We start from the raw sequence: 20,282 nt of genomic DNA, 5'->3' as shown, positions 1-20,282 counted from the left end.
TCACCACAACACCTTCTCTGTCGCTGGGCTTCTCGATAAATCAAGTACCGATTGACCGGTTTGCAGAAAAGGAAACAGTGCCAACAGATGCTGCAGGATCTGTCACGTTCAGACAATCTGATAGAGACAATTCCAGCTCTCTTTTCATGTCAAACATCCTCCCGAGCACTACTTCCATGCAGGTATTCAGCAGCAAAGTCTCAGCACACGTGCCTAAAACTCAGAGCAAGCAGGATTCCTCGAAGCTCCAGCATTGCCAGCCCCGGGATGACAGAACTTACATGAGAGAGGAGGCTGCAGGCTAAGTTAGACTCGTTAGAAGGTGTGTATTGACCCACAGGGAAGGATGACACTCGGCAATTACAGAGGGACACAGTTGTCTGGTCTGGATCCACCTAGATCCAACCTCACCTGCTCCGGGAGAGCAGCACTCCATCCTGAGCGACGGCACAAGGCTCCAGCACTGCCTTCATGAAATGACTCTGCTGCAAATGCTTTCTCTTTCAGCGAACGCTCCTCCTAATCCACATCTGAGGGCTCAAGAGAGGTGGCTTTCACTAAAACCTTCAAGAACTCCTGCTGGTGGGTGGAAAAGGAATTCCTCTGAGCAAACCGCAAACCTTCACAAGCCTTTGCTGGGATGACCTATAATCCCTTGCCTCTTGCTACGGTTCCTCAAGAAACCACTCCAACAGACAGATCCAGATTTTCAACCTCTCTTCCCCGTTTCTGGGTTTGTGTCCTGCAAACAGGATGAGAATTACACTCTTCCACAGGCAAAGCAAACCTTTGGTGAGCTGAGCCGCACGTGACCAGGTGCGGAAGAGCTGCAACGAGCAGCGTACGATGAAAGATGACCTCAGCTCACAACCACTTCTCCCTCTTTTAGTGGAAAGAGGCCAAAGTCAGGCAGCCAACGAGACTCCGTATTTCTGAGGAGAAAGACCCTAAGCGCACAAGATGCTGCAATCCGCTTGCCTACTGCCTCCTTCCCACACACTGGACGAAGGCTCACAGCCTCCTCACACCCAGCAGCTGCATCGACAGCTCCGTGAAACCCTACAGAGCAGAGGAGTCAGCATCCTTTCACTGGACTGTGGTGGACCGATAGTTTACATTTTGGGCTTCTTGCTCTCCATTTGCTTGGAGCTGCCTTTGCCTATAAAACGACTTTTACCCCGGCTACTGAATTCAGAGTCACGAATGCACACAGACAGTTCCTCTCCTTCCAGAAACCAAAGGCCATGCTTAGATCAGCCAAAGATGAATTTCCATTCTGTCAAAAAATCACACACCGTTCTACTTCTCTTTCTTCTGACAGGGTTGTTGCTCACATCTGCTGCATATGTGCCCCATATTCCAAGCACTTCTGTTCTAAACGCACCACTGGAGTTTCAAAATAGAGATTTGTGGTTCACTAACACATACCATTCTGCAGGTGCTGTGTCCAACGGGCACGGAGCTGGGCCAGGCCAAGGACAACCCAAGCACGTTCTGCCCAAGCACAGGCATCTCTCCCCGCTGCCTGCTGTGACAGGGCTTTCCCAGAAACAGGACTCGGTTGGGTTTGAGCCAGGGAGGTGAGCCAAGCTAACCAGACAAGGAGAAGAACCCCCTTCCCAGATCAAGTAGAGATGCATTTCCTCATGGGAAAATCTCCCCATGTCTTTCGTAAAGAATGAGGAAGAGGGAAATGGATTCAGATCACAGCCTGTCCTGAAGAAGAAAATTGTGGCTGCCTTCCTTCTTCCTCCCTTGTAAGGGACAGCAAACCATCCCTCCCGCTCGACGCTGCGATAAGCAACCAGCCATGCCGCGGAGGGGGAACCAGGCCTGCCACCGCTCCCCACCTCCCAGGGCTCTCCACGATCAACCCTTGCGTCCAGCCAGCTGGGTCTTTCCTTCAACCCACAAGTGCATTAACCAGGGTTAATCACAGACCAACTGATTAGCATTCCAGCCATCAACACTAGGAAAATCCCGAAACCTTCCCTCTGAAAGCCCACTTGACTCATCGCCTCCCAGTGTAGTCTCCTTCCCTTTCTGCAGTGTTCTGGCAGCATAAACCATCATCTGTTTTCCAACTCGTGTGTTTTAGGCAGCCAAGAAGGGAGTATTTAAAGCCTACTTACTAGAAATGCAATAATATATATATTTTGGGGGGAGTTTTTGTGCGCCAGCAGGGGTGGGGGGTTGGAACCATATGATCTTTTATGTCCCTTCCAGCCCAAACCATTCTATGATTCCTGGGCAGTACAGAATAATCACCGCTAAAAAGCATTTCCTTCACACTCATTCCAAGAGGAAACCCAGTTGAGGCTGGCTAAAGGAGGTGCTTTTAGAAACAAGGTGCCGGTCCCCCTCGTCTGGAAGGCGAGCGGTACCAGCCCGCAGTGGAAGGAATCACAGAATCACAGATTCACAGAATCACCAGGTTGGAAAGGACCCACTGGATCATCGAGTCCAACCATTCCTAACACTCCCTAAACCATGTCCCTCAGCACTTCATCCACCCGTTCCTTAAACACCTCCAGGGAAGGCGACTCGACCCCCTCCCTGGGCAGCTGTTCCAGTGCCCGATGACTCTTTCTGTGAAGAATTTATTTCTGATATCCAACCTGAACCTCCCCTGGTGGAGCTTCGGGCCATTCCCTCTAGTCCTGTCCCCTGTCACTGGGGAGAAGAGCCCAGCTCCCTCCTCTCCACAACCTCCTTTCAGGCAGTTGTAGAGAGCAATAGGGTCTCCCCTCAGCCTCCTCTTCTCCAGGCTAAACAACCCCAGCTCCCTCAGCCGCTCCTCGTAACCCTTGTTCTCCAGCCCCTCATCAGCTTCGTTGCTCTTCTCTGGACACACTCCAGAGCCTCAACATCCTTCTTGTGGTGAGGGGTCCAGAACTGAACACAGTATTCGAGGTGCGGTCTCACCAGTGCCGAAGCGGCATTCCCGCTCGCGGCAGTGTCAGCAGTCCTGCCTGGGAACACGGCTGCCAACTACAAGTTTCCCTTGGAGCGCAGAGACAGCCCTGCAGGCCTGGAATACCCTGAAAGGGCTCTGCAGAGGGAACGTCGCCTGCCAGCCTCCTCGTAAGCGTATCAGGGAATGTCCCTGTCTGGATTTCTGAAAGAGGCATCTTTCCCAAGCACTCATTCACCACGGATAGAACGTATCTGTACATGTTCAGCTTCCCTGACTCTCTCCAGGTGGGAGAGCTGGCGGCTGCTCATAAACTACCAGAATTTGGCTTCTTGGACTGAACTGGACACAGATTAAAAAAAACAAAGGATTGACATTCCCTAACGGCACCAATTCCCAAGCACAGAAGCGCCGCTAGACCAGCTTCATCCTTGAACAAACTGTTTCTAGGGGAGGTTTGCTCTTCTGGACCCGTATCCACAGACACGTCCCATCAGGTTCCTTTGTTGTGGGAAAAGAAACTGGACGTGGTGAGTCAAATCCAGATCTGGACAAAATCTGACAGTGCAGTTTTCACTAAAACAGCTGAGAAATCATCTCCAGGTGAGGAACCTGGGTTTAGGCTTCACCGTCCTCAGGGACACATAAAGAAACAGAAACTATGTATAGAATCAAAGCTGGCTTAAGCTTGCTACTCAATACAAAGCTCTCGGTATGACAGAGATAATTGAGTCATTTCTTGAACATCTAGAAACTATTTTATCAAGCACCCATCCCTGGAGGGGTTCCAGGCCAGGCTGGATGGGGCTTGGAGCCCCTGAGCCAGTAGGAGGGGTCCCTGCCCATGGCAGGGGGTGGGACTGGATGGGCTCCGAGGTCCCTTCCCACCCAAACCATTCCAGGATTCCATGAATCTATGAACTATGTAATTAAATAACTTGCAAATCAAATTTTATAGGCTTGTCCTTATACTTAAAAGATGAAATGGACTACGGATTCCATACAAGCTGAACTGACGGTGTCTACAGTTGGCCAAGATAATAACTGTGAAAACCAAGGAGGAGAAGGAGCTGTGCAAACTCTCAGTTTCACAGACTGCAATGTGCTGCACCCTTCTTCAAGGTGTTTGGGTTTTCTCCATGTAAAATTGGGGTTTGCTTGTTTCCAAGCATGGTTGACAAACCAGAATACAGGAATCCAAAATCTTCCAGTTCTAAGGAAAAGACTGATGCCATCCAGTTCCATCCCTTCACTCCTCATTAATGGCATAAACAGCACTTTCCCTTTAGGATCTCATTAACCTTGCAGACACCCATCACCTCTGCAGCCCGTCTGAAGGCAGCGCCCTACACATTACCCTCACAGCCCAGTATCCCCCCAGCCTCAGTCTCTGGAGTGGGTGTGAATCCCATCCCTTTTTAGCGCTAAGGGCAGCCCCCAGTTACACCAGCCACCGGCAAAGCGCTGTTACGCAAAGGTCATTACCACAGACCTTAATCCCGGGAACAGCAACACCCGCGCTCTTCTATTCTCGGGTCCCCGCACAAGAAAAGCGCTGAGCTACGTAAGAGGGCACAGCGGGCTCAGGATTTCCTCCTTCTTTCGTGTCCAGCCCTTCTCCTCCTCTGACGGCACGGGAACACTGTGTGCCCACACGCAGACCCCGCAAAGCCCCCGCAGAGCCGGCCCCGCTCGGACAGGTGCAGCCCCTCCACATCCAGCCATCCCTGGAAATGACCATGTCTGACTAACGCTCAACTCTCAACTTGTCTCCACGCTCTGCATTTCACTTCTTGCTCAGTTTCTGCTATTTTTCCCCCTTTCAAAGAAGAAAAGCAACTCCAAGCCTCCCTCCCTCCTGGTACAACGCAGCCACTTCCCCGCTGGCTGCCTGACACCCCTGCTGCACAGCAAACGCCCCCGCGCTGTCCTACCCCCTGAACCACAGGGCTCAGTCCTAACACATACCTCAGCTTCTTATGCATTTCTGTAAGATATTTCATTTCAGCTTTCTCCCAACTCCACTAAACCTGCTGCTCAGAATTCCCCAGTGCTTTGTTTCCAATATTCTCAGCGCTCTTTAGAAACTGAATTTGAGCTGTGCACCCCTAACTCATTTACAATTAACAGATGAAGATCAAAAACCGGGGTTATAACTGAGATTTCTTGCCATGACTGCCTGTAATGATGATCAGACTATGCTGGTGATGCATACTTGGCTCGCAAGAGAACTGGTCTCCTCTTGCAATCACCTGCCACAACTAGAAGGGAACACGGCAGCCGGGTCCGTAGTGCACATCACCCCCTCAGACCCTCACAAAGCCTCTACCAAAGCTCCAGTGAGAGCCATTCACAGCTGCACATCCAACAACTGCCTCACATCAGCAGCCACCTAAAAGAGAGAAACCAAAATGGAAATAAAAAGACATTTATAAATGAAGGAGGATGCCAAAAGCGGGACAGCAGAAATCTCTGCAGGAAGCCTACATACACAGAACCAGAGAAGAAAGGAACAGAACCACAGAAGCAGCAAGCAAAAGAAGAGCAGGACACAAATAATTCAGGTCATCTATGCAAACGAGAGTTTCAGAAGGGAAAAAAACCTGGGAGATGAGGCAAGATGTAATTCAATGTTTGGAAATTGAAGGCGGTAACCTGACCTCCTGCTATCCCTTACAGCGCTCGAAATTAACTGCGTCAGCTTGTAAAGGGAGCCGGCCACCAGCGGCAAAGAGCAAGTCCCTGCAGGGCCCTGGTAAGGTATCCGGATACGTGAGACAGGCAACAGTACGGGAAAAGCTCCAGACAATGCAGGGTTAATGCGACTGCACGGGGCGCCTGCAATACCGTGCAGAACTGAACGGTTCCCAGTACAGAAACACACAGTGCAAGGAGGCCACAGTGGAAGCGTCTACAGAAGAACTCTCTGAGAGAGGAAAAGACTGCACGTTTTTACACGCTGGCAAAGAGCAGCAAGAACACACTCACCTGCAGAGACAAGAGAGGCAAAAATGCCGTTAGCCCTTCCTCACATCACACAAACCAGAAACGATGCACAAAATGAAAGGCAGCAAAGCAAAACCAGACGGAAGAAATAGGTTTTCAACCGCTGCCACAATCAGTCTGTGGAAGTGGTTCCTCTAGGATGGCGATACATCCAGAAGCCAGAAAGGGATTTCTACAGATCTGGTCACTTGCATGGCAAAAACCCCAAGCTGTAAATGTAAAAATTAAACAGCTGGAGTTCTTGATGACAGGTAATGAAGTCTTTCGGTGTAAATCCTACTCCTGGTTTCTGAGCATTGACAACAAATTCCTTGGGACAACTAGGGAGCTACAGCTACAAAGAGCAACCAGACTCTGTGACCCACCTTGCTCTCCAGCTGCCACCCTCCAAAGCGTCAGCACCACCAAGAGTAACACCCCCTGGGCTGAAGACACAACTGACCTGATCCCACATTACTGTCCCGATACACAGCACCGATCCAGCAACATCACTGCAAAATCAAAACTTCACATATTTCTTTGAAGAAATATGTACGACCCTCGTTTGCTCCTCTCGCTTGCACAGGAAGCATTTTCCCCTTATAAATAACTTATTTAATGAAACTCCAGCCATTTGGTATTAGCCTCCATAATCTGAGCTCTATTATATTCTGAGCTCTTCTCCCGCACTCAAACCTTGTAGCGCTACCATTTCGCAAGGAGCCATCTCTCTCCCTCTTCTACATTTAAGCAGACAGCATCCAAACCGCAGGACAAGCTTGTGGCCGACAGAGAAGACAGCAAGATGAGCTCTGTTATCAAAGAGCCGCCCAGGGATGACACCAGATAAAGACCTCTCTCCTCTGATAAACAATTTCAGCACAGGGCAGCCAAACCAGACCTCATCTGCTTATCAAAATTCAGATTATCAACCCCTACAGATACTCAAACATACAGTAATGGTACATTTTATTCTTCTTTTTGTTTGCAAAACTTACAACTGGTTAATTACTGAAGGGAAAAGACTTGTTAGCACCACAAGTTATGGATTTAATGAAGCCAAATCCCAAGCGGGTATGTTTCTTACAGGTTATAGCGGTGGCCTCTGTGCTTTTTACCCACCTGCTCCTTTGCAGCTGTTTCCGGCTGAAACCATGGGCGCTTGGGTTCTAGAGAGGGTGCACATCCCCAGAGCCAGGGCAGAAGCTGCAACACAACCGTCTACGCATCTACCCAGCCCTTGTGTTTCCTTGCTATCTCTCTCCACACAGTGTCAAACTGCATTGTAGGATTTGGCCTGTTCCTGGCTGGTATTAGCACGGGAGCAAACCCCAGTGATACAGAGAGACGAAATGCCTGCTCCAGCTTCTGCCTTTTCCAGCCGATTAAAAGCACTCTGATCCTGCAACACGAGATGATTTTAGTGGATCCAGTTCCCTCCTCTGTGATCAGGTCAGGAGCAGATCGCTAGACAACAGACCATTGTAGCGAGGGACATTTGAAACCAGTACTTACTGAGCGGTTTAAGGATGCTGCTGCTTGTTTCGTCAGCGTTTTCTACGTCTGATTTGTCCGAGTAGTTCTCAGAGATTTTCTCCTTCTCTTTCTTTTCTTTGTGCCCAGGTCTTCTTCTGTGACGCCTCCTCCTCCTGTAGCTCTTCGGCACGTGGACCCCGATGTAAATAGTGTGATGCCCTGGGGAACACAAGCACGGCAACGTTAACTCTGCCTGGGGATAGTTTGCCTATCACTGGTTCGTGCTGCCTTCCATCCAAAGAGGCAACGGAAGGACCTTTCTTTGCTGCCTGAACATTACTTAACGCTATGTTCCTCATCTCCAGACACGAGCTGGGAGCTCTTTAGCTACAGTTTGGAAAAATATTTTTGGCACAATCATTCCTGAGACTCTCTGCTAATCATTCTGTCCTTGTGACTCATTCAAAGATAAATTAAAACCCGCAGAAGGTCACTATACCCACTATGCAATATGGAATACAGAGCTCTTCAAAACCATTCTACGTGGATTTTTCCACGTGTTTTAGCAACCCCGCTGGCGGGACCGAGCACCTATCATGTGCAAACTGACCCCGCTGAGCTGAACAGCTCAGATCAAGGGGGTTTACGTTGCTTGACTCGACACGCCACCGTATAACAAGTGCCAAAGTACCATTTGGGCATTACCGTAACGCAGAGGACGAGGCAGGGCCAGCAGGAGTTGCTGTGAACCGCAGAGTGCTTGACACTTTCCACCATAAAGTAATAAAAGAGTAAGTGCCAAGTTTCATGTGCTGACTGTAAACACAGAGTACGCCTTTTCCTTTTCATGCAGGCTTTCATTTCAAACTAAAGCACCTAAGTAGAGTTGCCATTGTTACATCTGTTTGATGAGCTTGATAAAAATATTTTCTTGTCAGGGCTTTCTGAACTTCTACCAGCTTGGGATAAATATTCCTTGTGCTCACAGAAAGCATTTACAGGTCTTTTTTTCCACCCAGATAATCCAAACTGCTTACTCTAAGCTTTAAAAGCAGCTGTATTCTATCTTTCTGACTAAAGCAGGTTCCTCTCTCACATCCCGGCACAGCCAAGCAGAGCTCCAGATGAACACACACATCCTGTTACTGACTGCAGTGCATTTTTCTGAATGAATGAGCCACAAACACCCCTGAGAACGCAGGTATTTATCCATGGACACTGTCCTCTGCTCCCAGCAGAGCGTTTCTGCAGGGCTGCCCCTCTCCGTCACCTCTCAGCCATCTATTCTTAGCCCTTGCTTACACTTTGCATGAACGCATGGCTATTAAAACCTCGTGTGAAGATACCAGATGACATAGTCAAGGAAAGGCAGAGGGCACAGCTTTCGGAGAGCTGCTCCATTCTGCAGCCCCGTCCCACCACAGTTCAGTCGGTGAGTGAGACGGGAGAGCCCTTGAACAGCAGCGTTCTGATCCCAGCCTCCATGACGGCAGCAGGATTTGCCCCCATTCTGGCTCAGGAGCCACGAAAGCCATCGAAATGCACCCCACATCGCAGAGTCACATCCCTGCTGAACCCACGGGAACTTCTGGCAAGCGGGTGGGCACCCAAGAAGACAACGGTGACCGCATCGGAAGCCCGAGCTCAGCAGCACCCCTCCAGTCCAAGCTGCAGCCACCTCCCTTCTGCAGCAGCCCAGCTCCCTTTAGCTCAGGAATAAGCATTCCAGGTTCCAGGTCAAGCTCCTATTTGCAAAACACGGGAAGCTGCTCTGGAAATGCCAGCACAACAGTAAAGCTGGAGCCTGCAGCCACCCGTTCACTTCACTGCGACACACGCATCTCTAATTCCTTGTGATGACAAACCCAATCTTTGAGACTGAATAACCACAAATGTAGGCACAAAATACCCAATTTCTGAACAAACTGACTTTTCAGTGAGAAAAAAAGCTTCTTAATTCTCAAAGTCCCACAGAATGAAAGGAAAAATAAATTGTTCTCCAACACAATCACTTGAAAAAATCTGGGGCTAAGCACAAGACAGTTCGGCCCCAAACTCATTCGTTATGTGGAAATGGGAATAGAAAGCAGAGGCTTATAAAGACATTCCTGCCCCACTCACAGCCGCGATGGTGCGACGGTGCCTGGGACGGCCCCAACGGCTCACAGCATCGTTCTGCTGCCACGAGGGCCACAGCACATTGGAGCTCACGTACTAGTGGTAACCACGCAGAAGGACATACTGAATAAATAAAAGAAATATACAAATATATAGTGTTAGTAAGATATAAACTAACAGATACAAAGGGGTAGGAAAAATCTCTCAGGGTAAAGCCACAGTGACGTTCAGTGAGTGCTGTGGAGGCTGCGACATGACAAGCTCATCACCGCACGCACGGCTGTTGGTGCTGGCAGGCGCCAGGCGCTGCCCAGTACACTGCCAGCCACCAATACGGTCTATTATAATTACATTATATAATAGATTATACTTGGTGCCTCAGGGAGCAGGACACAAGAAGAAATAGAAATCGAGCTGAGCAAGGTCCAGACTCAGGAAGAGCAGCAGGGACAGAAGAGCCTACAGGAAAGCTGGGGGGGCGGAGGGGGGCGGGCGCTTGATCAGGAAGCGGATGGGGGGAGCGGTTTTAAGTGAAAGAGAGAAGATTTGGATTACATATTAGGAAGAAATGTTTTACTCTGAGGCCCTGGCCCAGGTTGCCCAGAGCAGCCGTGGCTGCCCCATCCCTGGAGGGGTTCCAGGCCAGGTTGGATGGGGCTTGGAGCCCCTGAGCCAGTGGGAGGGGTCCCTGCCCATGGCAGGGGTGGCACTGAATGGGCTTTGGGGTCCCTTCCAATCCAAACCATTCCATGGTTCTATGATAAGAGAAAGGACCATGCCTGCTGCGTCTGGCCCCACATGCCCACGCTGGACCCTGTCAGCAAGGGGACGGGCAGAGCCACGATGCCAACACCGGAGACGTCTGCAGCGAGACCTTCCAGACCAAGCCCAGGAGCGGCAATTTAGCTCTAGTGCACCAATGGGAAGCAGGAAAGCTATTCCAGCAACTGGAAACATCAGCTTTAACACAGCAGACGGCATAAACGCTGCAAAAGGACAGAGAAGGGGATATCTTATCTGAGCAGGAATTGGGGGGGGTCTGGGACAGACAGCACAGGGATAACTGTTCCTGAGGGATTCTTACAGCCAAGAGCACATCCAAAAGGCAGGTGCCAAAGGATGGGGTGATGCCAGTATCTGTATGAAATAGCTCCCTCCTTTGAACCACTTTAATTCTGTGGTCAGCTTGATAACAGAGACGCATCGTAGCAAGCCTGGATCTTAATACTTCAATATGCAGCCAACGGAACGGGACAATGTCTTTAATCTATTCACCACATGTGCACAGCACAGATTTTGGTAACGCAAAGCAAAGCTGGGCCGCCTGATCCAGTGGGAGGTGTCCCTGCCCATGGCAGGGGCTTGGAACTAGATGGGCTTTAAGGTCCCTCCCAAGCCAAACTATTCTATGAATCTATACATGCAGGCAAACGTCTACATGACTTAGCTGCTTTCCCCTGGTCTGCAAAGGAGAAACTTACTTAACGGCACTTTTCGTCCCCTCCTATCTGTTCGGGGAGGCCAAGCGAGACATTTTCCTTCGCTGCGTACTTGAAGTGCTTGGCATCTGTTTATATTGTTACGAATGCTGAGATAAACTTCTAGGCTCCCTTCCCAAAGCGCCTGGAAGGAAACAATTGACACGTCCTCTCAATGCCCCGGGTCTCTGAGTCGTTTCCTTCTCACCGGGGTCACAGAGCCTTTCCCATGAGAACCATTGACTACAAATGGTAACACCGATCCATTTAATGCGACACAAGAACTGTGCCATTACCCCACAGCTCAGGGGAGGTTGGGAAGGACAGAGCCCAGTCTGGAACTTCCCCTGGCACTCCAGGTCCCGCATGGCTGCACCTTGCCTCTCTTCCAGGGGCTGCTCCCATCGTCCTCCTCGCTCCCCCTAGGAAACGATCGGCCTCTGGGTGCACCTCATTAAGTTTTAGAGCTGTTTGGGTTGACCAGAGGTGTGTGTTTCACAACGCTGAGATGCCATGAGTGAGGTGCACAGCAAGACCTGCAGGTCAAAGCGGCACTTTGTCCGTTGGGAAGGCCAGCGGTGGGTCAGGGCTTCCTTGAGCCAACACCTGCCGCAGCCAAGGCTTTCAAAGGCGGCTTCTTCTGCCTGAGGAAGAACCTTACCGTGCACCAAACCCAGAGCGAAACCGTTTCATCTGATTATTAACAAAGCTACAAGTAGTCATCATCAGAGATGATGAGCTAGTTTCCCCCCAGAAAAAGATTTGGTTGAAACCACATCTTTTGCTTTATTAAACGCTATTAAAGAACAGCAGCTCGTGATTCAGAATCCAGATTTAGAGCTTGGGCAGAGGAGACTCCCTGAGTCAGTTCTACTGGGCAAAACCACTCCTGAATTACTGCAGTTCTCTAAAACACAGCGTTCCCTCCCTGCCTGCAATATCTGATCATCTCTGGCCTTCATTTCAGCCAGGCATGGTCTTGTTGACGTCCTGGGAATGAAACTCTGGCTGGTCAGCAGCGCATCGCTGACCCCAGCAGTGCCAGGCACCCTGCCCCGGTGAGTAAGAAACCTTCAGGCTTGAACTCCCTGAGCTGGTAAAGTTCCAGCTGCCCATTAGTTCCTTATTTGTGTTTACGTAGGCAAATTCGTGCTAGCATAGCCTGACCACCTTCTACCTCTGCAATCTTGGCCTCCTTTCATTTTCTGCTTCCCACCACCCACCGAGGTTTGCAGAAAGCTTCACAAGGGTTTCTCAGCAGGAGAAGTCGGGAACTTCCTTCCAACATCCCAGGTTCCTACACCTCCATACCCATAACTCTGTGTCAGTGTTTGTGCAGTCACCGTGACACAAGGCCGGAATCAACCCCGACCTTTCTGCCCATAAGAATACCTTTCTGCCACTGGAAGAAAGCACGGGAGTTGTTTGGAGACCAAGAGGCGTCCAGGCAACGCAGGCACCGAGCGGTGCCCTGTCCATGCGACAGACCCAGGATGAGCCTGGCATCGTAAGCTGAGCTTCTGGTTAAACATACACGGTGAGGAGACCTTGAGATCCACCTGCAGCAGAAGCACGCTGGGAGCAGGGCACGGATCCTGCTGTACGCAATTCTGCCGGCCCCAAACCGGACATCTCCAGGCCTGTGGAGCACAAGACACCTGTGCTGTTTGAAACACGTGGATCAATCCATGCTATAATCCAGATGTCAAAGGACAAAAACATCTATATAGAGGGAAATTCATAGTTCAGGTGTTGTTTCCCAAACTAATTCTGGAACCACATCTGCCTTAAAGAACTTTATCACTTCCTACTGCTTCCTTGGGAGGAAACCAGTTCCTCCGAGAAGGATCACACAGAATAGACCTGATGCACCAGTGGAGACTTGTACAGCTCAGGTGTCTCATGAAAGCTAAATTTAGGTGGCTCAGGGGAGCTTCATCCTGCAACAAGTCTTCCCTTCTGCACCCTGTATTTCAACACATACACGTAATACGCTACCAGCGGCCATGGTAGCAATCCAAATGTGAGGTATGACCTGAAAACCTGCGTTACAGGAAATACAAACTGAGATCACAGCCTAGCAGGAAGGAAAAAAAGGTAAATCAGGAGGTGTGACTTGATTATCCAAGCACAGAGATAGCTTTTGTGCCTCAGGCCTCTGCATTCAGCTGGACACCCAGCTGAGTCCGCAGCTTTCCACAACGTCAGCACGTGATCACGTGCAAACTTCACGCCTGACACTGTGTGAGACTGAAATCCTTTTTTCATCCCGGTTATCTACAGCCAAACACCCAAGCAGAGAGAGACCCCTCTACTTTCGAGCATCTCCACTGCTAAGCACTAACTCTTTGAAGAAAATGGTGACAACGGAATGGCTCGTGCTCGGCAAAACCAAAACTGATCCATTTGGAGAAAGGAGCCAGAAGTTACAGGATCAAAGGATAAAGCTGCCCAGTGCATAATATCTGGGAAGGAATCCTTTCCACATGACTGGGGTTGTTGAGACTTAGAGCGTGGTGAGACCAGCCCATAAAGAATCTCAGACTGGCACCTTAGAAAGAAACAAGATCCAAACCTAACATTAAAAATTAATAAAGCAACGAAAACGAGCCGAGTATCAGCAGTTTTCACCCGGCCCTTGTTTTTACTTTCAGAACTAGGAGAGTTACATGAAACCCGATCAGGCTCAGACAGGCTCATGTGGTTACACTCACATCTCCAGAGCCAACCTCTTCTCCGCAAGCTCTGGCCACGCACACCTCCTGCTTTGGGCAGCCGAATGCACCCCGGCTCGCCGGGACCGGGACAGGTACTGTTTAGCCTGGAGAAGAGGAGGCTGAGGGGACACCTCACGGCTCTCTGCAGCTCCCAGAAAGGAGGTTGTGGTGAGGTGGGTGCTGAGCTTTCCTCCCAAGGAACAACTGACAGGAAGAGAAGAAATAGCCTCAAGTTGCACCAGGGCAGGGTTAGACTGGATAGCAGGTAAAACTTCTTTACTGACAGAGTGCTGAAGCCCTGGCAGAGGCTGCCCAGGGCAGTGGGAGAGTCTCCATCCCTGGAGGGTTCAAAACACGTGTAGCCCTGGCACTTCAGGACATGGTTTAGCAGGCGCAATGGGACTGGGCTGACGGTTGGACTGGATGAGCTGAGAGGGCTTTTCCAGCCCCAATGATTCTACAATTTCAGGCTGCCCAAACGAAGGGCTTGGCCCCCACCATTTATAGCTCCGGGGCATGGCTGACCTCCAGTGCGACACAGGCGGGTAAAGGTGTGCCCCCCTCTGTCCTCCTCCAGAGCCCAGCTATCAGCCTTACGCCTGGATGGAACTGAAGTGGACCATTCCCAAGGGTGGGAAGCTTTACCTCTCGATGTGGCTCTGCGCACATCCCAGGAGCGTGTGGCTTTCACTCCTCCCACTAACGACTCGCTACCTTTACGAGAACCTGCTCCCCAGCGATGCCCGGCAGGCAGGATCTGCGCCTACCGCAGCTCCCACGTCACACAAGCTGCAGCCCACCAGGAGCACGGTGAGAAGACAGCTCGGCACCTCTGCGGCCAAGAGGAGGAAGGGGTCAGCGTAGCACTAAGCACGCAGACGTGGCACTAGGCAACGCGCCGCTGGGATTACAGCAAGGATAGCACAGCTTTCAGCGGCTGCTCTTCAAACCTGGGGCAGAACAATCCTTCTGGGCTTCTGGGAAGCCATGGAAATAAATGACATAGAAAGCTGATGGCCCCGAAGGACAAATAAATCACAGGGATGATCCATTTTAAGGGGGAGCTACTAAAAGTAGCACTAAGCAAGTCCCAAAGTAAGCCCTGCTTAGTTTCAAATCAGCTCAAGAAATAAGAACAAAAGGCCCCAGCATCACGTGCCGAGTGCCCTTAGCTCTACCTGAATTCCAAGGGGTTCCAGGTGCTGGCGGCAGCAGAGGAGCAGCGCCGGCCCTGCATCCCAACCAACTCCACCGCCCCAGGGACAGCTATGGCTGCACACATCCAGGCACATGTGGGATGGGACGCCCAGCCTGCGTGACACCCGCTCCAAGGAACCATCGGCACCAGGGGAACCAAGATGGCTCTCTCCGGCCCTCTTCTGACCTGGATATTTGCAGGACTCTTCCCTGGTACATGGCAGCTGGCCAGGGAGAAGGGTGAATGGGAATCCACCAGGTGATAGGACCAAATACTTGTAAGAGGACAACCACAGGGCTGAGTAGGGCCTTCAGAACTCAATAAATGCCATTAGGAGAATGGCTGCCATGAGAGAAATGCGAGTAAAGAAACAGGCTCTAGGAGAGACACAACCCAAGCTATTCTGCATGTGACAGATGAACTAGGAAGGGATGAAATTGGAAACAACCAAGCTCTCTTCAGTTCTGCCAGCTCTGACGCAAGAACCCCAAATTCAAGGCTAAGATGAAAGCACTCAAGAGAGGACCCAGCACAAGCAATGAAGACGCAGTTCCTTCATCGAGCAGGGAACCTGCCCGAAGATCCTTACGCATCTGTATCAGTGCACTTCTATCTTGGTATGCAGTCCTTCACCAACTTCACTACCTTCCAAAGACCAGTTTAATCCTTACGTAAAGTTACCTCCGTGTCTTCACAAGGCTCCCATATAAGAACACTACAGTTAGCCACAAGGAGGGTCTTCCTACTCGTCCACCTAAAGCTTGAGCTTCTCGGCTCACTCCCCATCAGTGACCCAGCCTTGAACTGCTGAATTCTTGACCAGATTCGGGGGCTGTTCTAGCAGGGCACGTTTAGGAGGTGAGGCAGCACTGTGCCCCCAAGAACAGGATGGCTCTTAAAGATGGAGCTCGCACAAAGTGAAGGCAAGAACATCGAAAAAGGAAAAGAAAGTGCAAACAAATGAAGTGAGGTCTTCACTTGACTTCTTGGAGATCCTACAAACCCAGTCACCAAACCTACGGCAGCGGCTGCTTGGCAAGGATCCGAATGTGAAGCCCAGAAGAGACATGCTGATGACAGCTATCAAGTACAGCTCCGTGACAGGAAAATATAAGGAAGCTGTCAATGATTTAATGGGTGGGCACTGTTTAGACAGAACAATAAACATGTGTTTGGGGTATTCTCACTGAGCTTTATATAAGCCATTGCGAGACTCTTACCCACAACCCCATAAGCTGCTTTTGTCTCTTCTTTGAAGCCGTGAGAGGTTACAGAAGCACCCAACCTGTCCCTCTGTGATCTGATCTAATCTGGCCAGCACTGCTGGGATTCCATGGAAGAAAAGGAAGACCTGGAAAATGCATGGCTTGGGGGAACAGGGCAGAGGAGGAGAGCTGTGCTGGACTGTTCAGGTTTCAGACCAAGCTGTTTGGAAGCAGGGTACCTTTGGATTTTCCAGCATCTGCCTCAAGCACTGACCACAGTTCCTTAAAAACCATGTCCCCTTCTGAAATGCCCCCATGACCACCCAAAGTGGCTCATCTTGGCTGAAAATCTTGGCCTCATTTTCCATGTTTCCATCTCATTAATTAGCAAGGCTGACTAAATGAATTCCGAGCTGTACTCCGCACAAGTTCATAGACGCAGGAAGGTCTTGGATCACTCTCTGATGTAAGAGCTGTCATATAACAGCCAAGGCATCTAAGCAGTGCCTCTCTTTCAGAGAGAGAACCTCCCACTGCTCTCTAGGTGCCACAGGTTGGCCGCTCGTGCACAAGCAACAGGAATGCCACCGAAATCTCCTCTCTAAACTCTGCAGCAAACACTGTGATCCCTTTAGAGCCTGAATTCCTCATCACTGACAATGACTGCCTGCAGCAGCACATCGTCCAAAGCCTGAAGAGCAAACGGCAACAGCTGGGCACAGGTTAGCAACAAACACAAGTTTGTTTCCCGTGGGAGGTGTCCCTGCCCATGGCAGGGGGTGGCACTGGATGGGCTTTAGAGTCCCTTCAGGCCCAAACCATTCCACGATTCTATGAAACACAAGCTATTGAACCACAACATGCCAGGCGGAGACCTACCTAAACCATCCTCCTTGGGTTTGCAAAGCACCAGCCAGCTCAGAGCAAGTCCCCATAACTGCCCATTTCTGCAGCACCACATCCCAAGACAGAAAACCAGCGCTGTGGCAAGAAAATGCTGACTCCAAGGCTGCAATTAGAATTTATAATTATAATTTATAATTATAATTTATAATTAAACCCATAGAGGCCATGGTGCACTCTATGAAAGGCAGACTGCGGACAGAGAGAGGGTTACTGGAAGGCAGAGCTGCTGCCAGCAGGGCACCACAAAGGAATGCAAACATCATGGTGCTCACTGCCGGGAGCACCATTTGCACCAAGGCCTCCGGACACCTCTCCAGCACCACAACGCTTCCTTCAAGGAAGCACTCGAGTCTCCTACGTCCCTCCTCAGCCTCTCTTCTTACTGCTAAGGAAGTTCTCCCAGTGCTGTGCAATCAGATTAGCAGTATTACAGAACCATAGAACCATTAAGGTTGGAGAAGACCACTGAGGTCATCAAGTCCAACCGTATCACCCAAAGGCGAGGAAGGGACAGACCTTCACAAAGGCCGGGACAATGACTGAACCAGTGCAGAGACCACACTTACTGTTGCGGGCTGTCGAAACAGCCCTGGCATCAGTTTCCAGATGAAGCTCAGCTCCAGGCTTGGGATGGACCCTCCTGTGATCCGCAGCTGCACAAAGGCTGCTGCCAAGCTCAAAGGAACCCAACCCCCACAGGGGCTCAGCTATCTTTCACTTTCTGCCTCAGTATCTTCCCCTGCTTACCAAGTGGGTTCTGTCATTTGCCTTCACTGATTCCCTATGCCTGGATTTACGGCACAGAGGATGTCTCTTAAAAATCCATCAGTTCAGTGAACAGGGAAAAACCAAGACAGAGTTTGCTAAATACAGCCCAAGAGAGCAAACACAGGCATCACACAACTGCACCAGGGCTTTCCCAATACATTTGGTATTATCTTTTAACATTAAATGTCCCAGAAAAGCTTGGGAAGGGCCACCAGCCCATCTGGGGCTCACCTCTGAAGACTGAGCAAAGGCTGCAAAAGCTTTTCCATCTCCATCCTGAACTGTCCCATTCAGTGCTACTGCACCTTAACCAAGAGCTGCTGGGCAGGGGAAGGGACACACAGCGGCCGGGAGAAGGTCCGACAAGCCCAGATTTGAATCCTTACTGAAACGACCCAGGAGAGGAGCAGACTCGCAGGCAACCAGCAGGTGCACAACAGCACCAGCAGCCTGCACGCGCAGCCACGTGGCAGCGTCGACAGAAACCAAAGAACAAGAGAAGAGAGGGCTCAAAAAGTGACCTCTGTAGAGTCACTGCTGAGACACGGGAGGCCCGTGCCCTGGGACTGGACTACCATGTCCTGCCCAAGCGCCTGCTCTCTCTCGGATTCAGGATGGCCCCAGGAACTGAAAACACCCACTTGGAGAAGCTGTTCCCACCAAAGGGCCTATGTGAGGCCACCCTCCCAATGAGCATGGCCTCAGTAAATTAGTTTCACTGCCAGTTCTGAGAGCTGATGATTGTTTCTAAACCCATCACAGATGGAGAGAAGCCAGTCCCTGTCAGAATGGTACGGAAACACCTCCCTCCACCGCCACGTACCTTACGCTCACAGCACGTATCAGTGCAAAATTTACCATCGCTCGGAAGAAAACACCACCTTTGCTTTGCAATGGACAAATCACATCATCTATTGACTCAGCTGCTCTTGGGTTTTCACCATTTCTCCTGCTTGCACAGCCAACTTATCACTACCTTGTGTATAGTCAGTTTATCATTATCTGAACTGGGACTGCGGTTTTTCTCACAGAGCTTGGCGTAGGCAGGCGTCAACACCTTCTCAAATGGCCTCCAGTTGTGCCAGAGCAGGGTTAGATTGGATATTAGGAAAAAATTCTCTACTGACAGAGAGGAGAAGCCCTGGCAGAGGCTGCCCAGGGCAGCGGTGGAGTCCCCATCCCTGGAGGAGGTCAAAAAACATGTATAGGTGGTACTTGGGGACGGTGGGACTGGACTTAGAGGGCTTTTCCAACCTCAGCAATTCCATGATTCTACGCTTCTTACAACCCCAGCAACATGAAAGCTAATGCTGATTCCTGACAGCAGATGAGACATCTGTAATGACCAGAGCGATACTCCTGCAGCGATGGGGAACACAGAGACCTGCTGGAAAAGGCCAACGGGAAGCACAATCACAGCTTTACTCACACCAAGCTATCGAATGACTGGGAGTGACACTATCTTAATGACAAAAACTCCTGAACAAACCCCTTTGTGAATGACTCAGATTTCACAGACTTCACAGCATCTGTATTTTTGACTTAATTAGCATACACGCACACAAACCGCTTCCAAATTTCCCATAGGGATTTGAAGTGTTATCAAAAGTCTGCAGTGAAGCCACAGAACTGAACCTCGTTGTTCGTGGCAAAGCAGCGACCGGCACGTTTCAGTATCCCGCAAAGCGCCGTGGAGAATTAAAGCTCATCTGAAATCTTTCATCCTGATACCTCAAAGCTGAGAAGATCCAAACCATCCAATTGTTTCACGAGCTGTGCGGGGCAGCGTTTGTGTCCCAGTCCGTGCCCGCCATCCCCAAGCTGTGCCAGCTGCCGCACAGACAAAGAGCAAAAAAGGCAGTGCTCAAGTCCTCATCACTTTGCTTTCGCACGAGCAAAACCTGACTCAGTTGTACCAAAGCAAAATACAGCCCAGCCTATTGCTGCACACAAATTAAAGGGATCAAAGAATATTAATGAAGTACAGTCTGTGCTGGAATTGTATCTGATTAATTTTTAATCATATTTATTTCAGAAGCAATTAAAAACTCTATCTGATATGACACAAGTCCGGTTATTTCTGAAAACAGAGAAGGTCTGCCCACAGTCCATGATCAAAATCTGAGGGTGAGGATGAGAAAGGGAAAAGAAGACAAAGTAAATAGGCAAAAATAGCTCATTTCTGCTACCTCCTGCCTGCTGTTAATAGAGATAAAGATTTTCACAGTTATCTCGGCCCTTTCGGCCTCTCTCCCCATCGATGCAGCCATCAGGTGATCATCTCAGGCTTATGGTCTCACACAGCTTTCGACCAGGAAAGCGCAGTGACACAACAGGGTTGAGAGCGGAAAGCCGGGAGGAGTGAAGTGCGGGGAGCCAGCAGCTACGACGGAAAAAGCCATTAGGGAGAGTCATGACAAAATCCCTAGTTTAGTAAATCCCATAATGATAGCAGAATCCATGGAGAAAGTGCCACTCTAAGAGCGTTTTTCCCTGAATTCACTCTTAGAGCAGTGG

General features: G+C 50.2%; 1 protein-coding gene across 10 annotated transcripts in view; it reads right to left on the bottom strand.

The window, feature by feature from the left end:
* Positions 1–20,282, bottom strand: part of SLC4A4 (solute carrier family 4 member 4) — a 199,524-nt gene that overhangs the window by 110,823 nt on the left and 68,419 nt on the right. For all 10 annotated transcript variants that reach the window (XM_054065581.1, XM_054065583.1, XM_054065584.1 and 7 more), the window contains one exon: positions 7,415–7,594. In XM_054065581.1, the coding sequence (XP_053921556.1) occupies positions 7,415–7,594 (180 nt within the window). The remainder of the gene's footprint in view (positions 1–7,414; positions 7,595–20,282) is intronic.

Source organism: Cuculus canorus, chromosome 4, assembly GCF_017976375.1.
Source record: "Cuculus canorus isolate bCucCan1 chromosome 4, bCucCan1.pri, whole genome shotgun sequence".
NCBI lineage: Eukaryota > Metazoa > Chordata > Aves > Cuculiformes > Cuculidae > Cuculus > Cuculus canorus.
Note: the sequence above shows the minus strand (reverse complement) of the source record. Positions and strands in the feature narration are given on the sequence as shown.